Source organism: Limulus polyphemus, unplaced genomic scaffold (genome assembly GCF_000517525.1).
Source record: "Limulus polyphemus unplaced genomic scaffold, Limulus_polyphemus-2.1.2 Scaffold1438, whole genome shotgun sequence".
Taxonomy (NCBI): domain Eukaryota; kingdom Metazoa; phylum Arthropoda; class Merostomata; order Xiphosura; family Limulidae; genus Limulus; species Limulus polyphemus.
Genome location: NW_013667048.1, coordinates 233,344 through 241,794, shown reverse-complemented (window position 1 = coordinate 241,794; position 8,451 = coordinate 233,344). Strand labels below are relative to the sequence as shown.

The 8,451-nt window shown below is 31.4% G+C and overlaps 1 protein-coding gene across 1 annotated transcript in view; it reads right to left on the bottom strand.

The window, feature by feature from the left end:
- Nucleotides 1-1,874: 1,874 nt before the first annotated feature.
- The window catches only part of LOC106463563 (neurobeachin-like), a 75,920-nt gene continuing 69,343 nt past the window's right edge, over nt 1,875-8,451 (bottom strand). The window contains exons 47-50 of the mRNA XM_022391103.1: nt 7,518-7,616; nt 6,914-7,110; nt 6,186-6,337; nt 1,875-5,824 (exon numbers count right to left, since the gene is read on the bottom strand). Coding sequence (XP_022246811.1) covers nt 5,734-5,824; nt 6,186-6,337; nt 6,914-7,110; nt 7,518-7,616 — 539 coding nt within the window. The 3' untranslated portion in view covers nt 1,875-5,733. The remainder of the gene's footprint in view (nt 5,825-6,185; nt 6,338-6,913; nt 7,111-7,517; nt 7,617-8,451) is intronic.

Genomic DNA, 8,451 nt, shown 5'->3' with positions numbered 1-8,451 from the left:
ACTTCACAATCTAAACATGAAAAGTGAATGACTTCCAGTTCACTGACACAACATGATAATGCACTTCACAATCTAAACATGAAAAGTGAATGACTTCCAGTTCACTGACACAACATGATCATGCACTTCACAATCTAAACATGAAAAGTGAATGACTTCTAGTTCACTGACACAACATGATCATGCACTTCACAATCTAAACATGAAAAGTGAATGACTTCTAGTTCACTGACACAACATGATCATGCACTTCACAATCTAAACATGAAAAGTGAATGACTTCCAGTTCACTGACACAACATGATCATGCACTTCACAATCTAAACATGAAAAGTGAATGACTTCCAGTTCACTGACACAATATGATCATGCACTTCACAATCTAAACATGAAAAGTGAATGACTTCCAGTTCACTGACACAACATGATCATGCACTTCACAATCTAAACATGAAAAGTGAATGACTTCCAGTTTACTGACACAACATGACTTGCATGTTCATGCACCTCACCATCTAAACACAGCAACAAAAAACACAGAGCCCTTATTTAGTACAGAGTATAAAAATGCTTCCTCAAAAGATTGTTTTTAAACTTCCAAGCTTAAAAATTTGCAGAAAGTATTTCCCAAGCTGCTACTTTTCCAACTATTGCTTCACAGTGAAGCTAGGCTACAATTTTAATCTTGAGAAATATGCGACTATGTAACACACTGCCAAAATTTTATCTATATTCCTTATAGAGGAGAATGCTATTAAGATCATACAGCTTATAACAGATCACAAGTCTTAGATTTGTGTAAGCAGCATTTCGAATGTTTAGTTACAGATTTCTTTTTAAAATTACATCTTTTACATAAATATTACATAAGTAGATTGTTACAACTATTTTAAAATAAGAACTAGTTGTTTAAAACTGTTTGGAATTTGGCATTTTTGGTGATTTGTAACCAGAGCCAGATTAAGTGGTATGCCAAACATACACATGTGTGAGGCCCACATTAGAAAGAGGCTCATAATTGCAGCATAGTAAATGAAGTTCCTTGAATGAACTGAGGAGCATTCAAGGTTCTTTAAAAGGTGCCAAAAATTTCTATAAATTACTAAAGCTTAATTTTATCCACTGAAATATCATACTTTTTAATTAAAAATGACATAAAACAATATATAAAAAAGAATGTTTAATGTTAAGCTAATTTAGTTTTGTAAGTGGTCAGAATGTTGGTTTAATTATTACTTCTTATTGAATTTATCATTATTTCAAAACTTCAAGTATTTCATGCACAAACTTCATAAACTGTTATTAGGGTTGTCTGGAAAAAATCAAGCACAGTGAAGAAAAGTATTCCATATCTTATATTAATTCTAAAGCTAGATTTTCATCGAATGTTAACAAATGTATAAGTCATTACTCAATTACATTCATTGTGACAAAAAAAAAGTTTTAAATCTTTATGGCAATTCACTGATGCTTATCAGATACAGCCAACAGTGTCGATAAAAATTTACAATTTATTAAGTGTTTACAGTTTACACCTCAACATCCTTATAAATTCCTTTTACAAGCTGAATTTCCTTTAAAGCGGAGGTGGAAGCACTGATCCTAATCGCCATATTACAGCTGACAGCAGACTGCTAATTATGTATATGAAACTAGCTACCAGATATGCATGGAAAAATTCATCACTCAACAATTTGTCCTTTCTAACCATTTTGTATCCACTCATACTGGGTATAACCCAGAGAAAATGTGCAACACCAATTTTTGAAAAATTATATGTGATTTTTCCAATAAGTTCCTTCCAAAAATACAATGAAAATAGAAGTGTTGAGATTTTGAATTTTATTTTAATATAAGTTTTACTAACGTCTGGTTTAGATGAAATAAAAAATATGGAAATTTAACTCAATTTCAATTTTTAACTAGATGTTGAAATTTATATTAAAATCTTGTAAATATGCAAGTTTTCCTTTCAACAGACCACTTAACCTTCCCAAAGTGTAGAAGAACTTTATTTATGGAACTATTTTCTAGCTATAATAGTTTTTAAATAGTGGATTTTTCAAACTGTGAAAATTAACTGTTGAGATGATTTTTGTTTGCTAATTTCTTGTTCTATAAGGTACATAAATTGTGTATATATATATTATCTGAAACTTAGAACTATTTTCCACATAGCTAGGACTAATAAATAACCTTTTAAGTGTGGAACAAATAAAAACTCGGATCTTTCAGTGGCAAACTTGAGAGAGAAGGTAAATTATGATTTTTTATTGTGTTAGTTTATGTAATAATATTCAGTTTATTATAGCATAATCCTGATTAAAAAGCCCATAACATTTGCAAGGCATAAGGCCCAAGATGCATTTAATCTGGCTCTGTTTGTAAGCTACTCATTTATCTACTTCTGTGTCATCTATATAGTAAACAATGTTTACTTTTTCTTTTAAATTTCTGCACTGCAAAAATGCCAAATCCTGACCAGTTTTTTTATACCATTGTCATCTTCTAGAAATAGAAATATTTAGCCAATTTGTAACCTACCCATTTCTGGGTCTGAGTTGCCGAGGCTTGTGAATCCTAAATGAATGTTTTACTAAACCACTCAACAGTAGGTAAATCAATAACATTTTTGTTTCTTTCTTACATCTGGAAAAATTTAACATCTTATATTACAAAGTTACAGTGATCCTCTTCACTGTTATAACATCATGTTAAACTCCAGATTTGGGAAAGCTTGCTGAACTGAATTTAAGGTGAGAAAAAAAAAAGGTGAGACAAGCAACAGATATATATATATATATATATATAATAAATAAAGGTGAGAAAAGTAACATTTATTCTGGAGAAAGATGAGAGAAGTAACAGATATTTATACTAGATAAAGGTCATAAAAATAACAGGTATTTATACTAGAGAAAGGTGAGAAAAGCAACAGATATTTATACTAGACAAAGGTGAGAAAATCAACAGATATATATACTAGAGAAAGGTGTGAAAATCGACAGATATTTATACTAGAGAAAGGTGTGAAAATCGACAGATATTTATACTACAGAAAGGTGAGAAAAACAACAGATATTTATACTAGAAAAAAGTGAGAAAATCAACAGATATATATACTAGAGAAAGGTGAGAAAATCAACAGATATTTATACTAGACAAAGGTGAGAAAATCAACAGATATATATACTAGACGAAGGTGAGAAAATCAACAGATATTTATACTAGAGAAAGGTGAGGAAAGCAACAGATATTTATACTACACAAAGGTGAGGAAAGCAACAGATATTTATACTACACAAAGGTGAGAAAAGCAACAGTTATTTAAGCTAGAGAAAGGTGAGAAAAGCAACAGGTATTTATACCAGAGAAAGGTGAGAAAAGCAACAGGTATTTATACCAGAGAAAGGTGAGAAAAGCAACAGGTATTTATACCAGAGAAAGGTGAGAAAAGCAACAGGTATTTATACCAGAGAAAGGTGAGAAAAGCAACAGATATTTAAGCTAGAGAAAGGTGAGAAAAGTAACAAATGTTTAAACTAGAGAAAGGGGACAACGACACACACACAAGACAAAATAGAATGTCACTCTAAAAATGGCTTTGAGTCTTCATTGAGGGTAGAAATATTGAATAATATTGACACACATTACCCTCAACTTTCTAAGTATGAAATATTACACAGTATCTTCAACTATCTGAACAGGAAAGTAACACAGAATCTGTAAAACTTTCTAAACAGGTAACGTAGCACAATGTCCTGTAAAACGTTTTGAATGAGAAATCTAATACAAATCTTGCTAAACTACCTTATCATGAATGATAGAAGAAAATTTACCTACACAGAAAGTCATAACAAGACTCATCAAAAGAATATTAATGAAATTATCCAAAGAACTTATAATGAAAAAAAAAAACAACAGATTGTTAAATAATATATCACACCTGATACTAAACTACCTGCAGCTTCGGCAAAGTTCCTTTCAACAAAACTAGAAGATCTTTTAATCACAATGTATAATAGGCGGTAATTTGTTCTTGCTTTTTTTTGGATGGAAGACGAAAATGGTACACACAGCTGAAACGTGCTAAACTGAATCTACAGTATACATAAAGTTCAACATTCACATACAATTATTTTTAGTTTACATTTACAAAAGAACTAATTACCTTTACTTATGTGATAGAAGAATTTATGCTCAAGTAAAAATCAGCTACCCTTCTACAGGGTTCTGAATGACAACATTACTAGCACAACTTGTGTCTTAAAAGCTTCACTACTTCCAGGATGCTTTGTGCGTGGGTTAGACCAGCTACCCAAGAAAAGTCAAACGTTTTTTTATTAACCCTAATCAGCCATAGAGTAGCAGCTCTAATGGTGAATCAGAGTTCAGTTTTGTGACCTTTATTTTCATAAAAGGATAGCACATTTGATCATGATAGCTTTTTTTGTTAAGTGCTGAACGCGAGATCTTTTAAGGTTTCAATACTGGAATCTGCCGAAATTCCAGTAATATTTATTTTAGGCTACTAGACATATAGTAAGTTTTGAACTTTATGCCAATGTTGTTTTTAACAGCGATCAATCAAGTAAAGGGGCACCCTGTCACCTTGTTCAAAAACAAGCTTTCTTTCCTACACTGAAATCTGTCTATCAAGACACAATGATTTTCTGGGTCATAAAACTGTAATTTCAAAAGGTATATAAAATTAATTCTTTTCAAGTTTTAGTGGTTTTGATCCAGGTGAGAAAAAGCTGTCCTTCGTTCTAAGTTGTTTAAAAAACTAACTTTTTTTTTATACATGTCCATTAACAGCAAGATGAACTTGTGATTTGTTTTAGTGAAATAACAATTCTGTAAAAACCATAAAGTTAACAGAACCTACGATGTATTTAGTGACACCCCTGTTATGCACCAAACAAGCACCTCCTGTCAATGTATTTAAGAGGGGTGCTTAAGTTGTGACATATTTAGTAACAACCCTGCTGTACACCCAACCAGACATCCAAATAATGTATTTAACAGAATGTTTAACTTTTAATGTATTTAGTGACACCCTGCTATGCACCCAACAAGCACCTCCTAACAATGTATTTACCAGAAATGTGGAATTTGTGATGTATTTAGTGACACCCTGCTATGCACCCAACAAGCACCTCCTAACAATGTATTTACCAGAAATGTGGAATTTGTGATGTATTTAATGACACCCTGCTATGCACCCAACAAGCACCTCCTAACAATGTATTTAAGAGGGGTGCTTAACTTGTGATCTATTTAATGACACCCTGCTATACACCCAACAAGCACCTCCTAACAATGTATTTAAGAGGGGTGCTTAACTTGTGATCTATTTAATGACACCCTGCTATGCACCCAACAAGCACCTCCTAACAATGTATTTAGAGAAAAACAAAGTTAACTTGTTTGTTCAGTAATATCAACAAGGAACATCTGATAATATGATGGATAACATGTCATGATGTGGTTCACTGATGTATCAGCTATGAAACCATCCACTCATTAATGAATATGATCTCAAACTGCAACTTGAAACAAATAATACTAGAATAACATTAAAGGAAGATACTGAAAATAAAATCACAAATCATAGCCTGACTGTAACAACTGCTAATCTATAGATTGTTTTCTGTAAGTTGAAAAACAAAAAGTTTGACAGAGTTTCTACATTATAAACAGAAAAAACAAATCATGTTCTTTAAATGTATATTAATATCGTTGTTGGAACTCATGATGCCATCTGGTGAAGTCTATGTAAAATACAGAAACTGAGCCATTGGCCAAGCCACCCAAGAGGAACCTGTAAAAGTAAATCCACGTTTTATTGAGTTTAAATAACAATATCATGAATTTGTTGTTAATTCTTTATGGTAATTAATATTTAATTTTGTTAAAGGAACCCAATATTTCTAGAAAAAGTTGAAGTTCCTAAATAATCAAAATCATATCCTACTTTTAATACTGAAACTATTAAATGAATTATAGAAATAAACTCACTCTCTCTTTATCATTTCTAACATAGATAATTAATTTCTAAATGAATGCATCTGATTTCGTACAGAAATTTAAACCCAAAATTCTAAAAACATAAAAAACTTTAAAGTATCAGATCTTGTAATGTTGGAGAACCTTACAACTACAATTCACAACACTTTACACACTTCTGATCATGAGAGAGAGCCAATGAACGAACTCCACTGTTACATGTTGGAAAGGCATACAGAAGAGCAAGGTTGAAGGTCCTCCAGACTTCCACAATTCCTTTGTCTCCTCCTGTCATCAAGTATTCCCCATCACGGCTGAGAATCAAACACTGCAGTAAAAAAAGATATGTTTAAGAGTTGTTTATGTTGGTGACAATCCTATTTGTGAAATGCTTATCATTTGATTGATTTTGTGTCATAACTTCAATTTGATCATCTTGTATAACTATAGCAAAGTTTCAAACTGATTTACTAAACAATTTTGTTTATTACACACACATTTTATAGAGACCAAAACTTATGTACAAAGTATTAAGAAACTAGCTCTTCTGATCATTAAAAGTAGCTTCTTATTTATGAATCTCACAGGTTTCATACTTGGTCCATGAAGAAGTTCACAATCATATACCAATTAAATTAATACACAATATCTTATAAAGAATTCAAGAGAATAACTAGGTTTAACTACTGAATATATTTCTATTTCTCTACATTAAATAACAACAATATAAAGATTGTTAGCAACAGTTAAGTTTTAAAAGTTCTCTTTCAATACAAGTTTGTGTTGAGTGGCTGCTTTGTAATGGTATTTTATAACACCTTAATAATGTGTTTAACATAAGTAATAGTGGTTTTTGAAACCATGGTCTTTTTCAGATCACAAGTATTATTTTATCACAGCCTACTTGTATAGTATCATTGTGAGTTTCAAAACGCAGTCGTTTTCCATTGACGGTGAAGCAGCAGGCACTTCCGTGGTCGTAACAGACGACTATCAGACCCTCTCGAGAGAGAGCACAAAGCTCTGGAGAACGGAAGTGGTCGGGACCATCTAGGCATCGCAATAGATCTCCACTTGTAGTGTGAACAAGAACAGGGCCACCTGGTGAAATGAGAAAGCATCATTTACTGATAATTTTAGTATCAGAAATAAAGTTAGACATTCAAAAATAAGCTAATTTAAAAACAACAACATAATTTCCATATTTAAAACAGACCAAAAAAATATACTAAACAAATCATGCTTCGGTGACACCAAAAAAGAGCTTAGTCACTTCACTCAAACAAATATTTTATAATACAACTAATTTAGAAATATCCAAACTTTCTACAAGATAAAAGTCATTACAATTATCTTTACTAAACTTAAGCAAACGTATGGATATTCTATGTATCTTTAGAATAATAACCCACTTGTTCCCTCTCTGAAATAACTATTGATGATGTAACAATAACATTAGCCAGTTACAGTAAAAGTAGCGAATATTGATGTGACCAAGACATACTGACCTTTAGAACAGCTAACCACTAGCCCCAGTTCTGCCGAGACTACGACACACATTACTGGATTTTCATGCCCAGTAAGTGTAGCTCTTGGAGTAGGTACATCTAATTGAAGATACAAAATTACTTCAACTATCATTCTTCATAATTCTAGAATGAAGCATATTAAAAGATACAAAACTATTTCAGCCGTCATTCTTCATCATTCTAGAACCAAGCACATTAAAAGATACAAAACTATTTCAGCCGTCATTCTTCATAATTCTAGAACCAAGCACATTAAAAAATATAAAACTATTTCAACCATCATTCTTCATAATTCTAGAATGAAGCACATTAAAAGATTCAAAACTATTTCAACCATCATTCTTCATAATCCTAGAACAACGCACTTAAAAGATATAAAACTATTTCAACCATCATTCTTCATAATTCTAGAATGAAGCACATTAAAAGATACAAAACTATTTCAACCATCATTCTTCATAATTCTAGAACTAAGCACATTAAAAGATACAAAACTATTTCAACCATCATTCTTCATAATTCTAGAACTAAGCACATTAAAAGATACAAAACTATTTCAACCATCATTCTTCATAATTCTAGAACCAAGCACATTAAAAGATATAAAACTATTTCAACCATCATTCTTCATAATCCTAGAACCAAGCACATTAAAAGATATAAAACTATTTCAACCATCATTCTTCATAATTCTAGAACCAAGCACATTAAAAGATATAAAACTATTTCAACCATCATTCTTCATAATTCTAGAACCAAGCACATTAAAAGATACAAAACTATTTCAACCATCATTCTTCATAATTCTAGAACCAAGCACATTAAAAGATATAAAACTATTTCAACCATCATTCTTCATAATTCTAGAACCAAGCACATTAAAAGATATAAAACTATTTCAACCATCATTCTT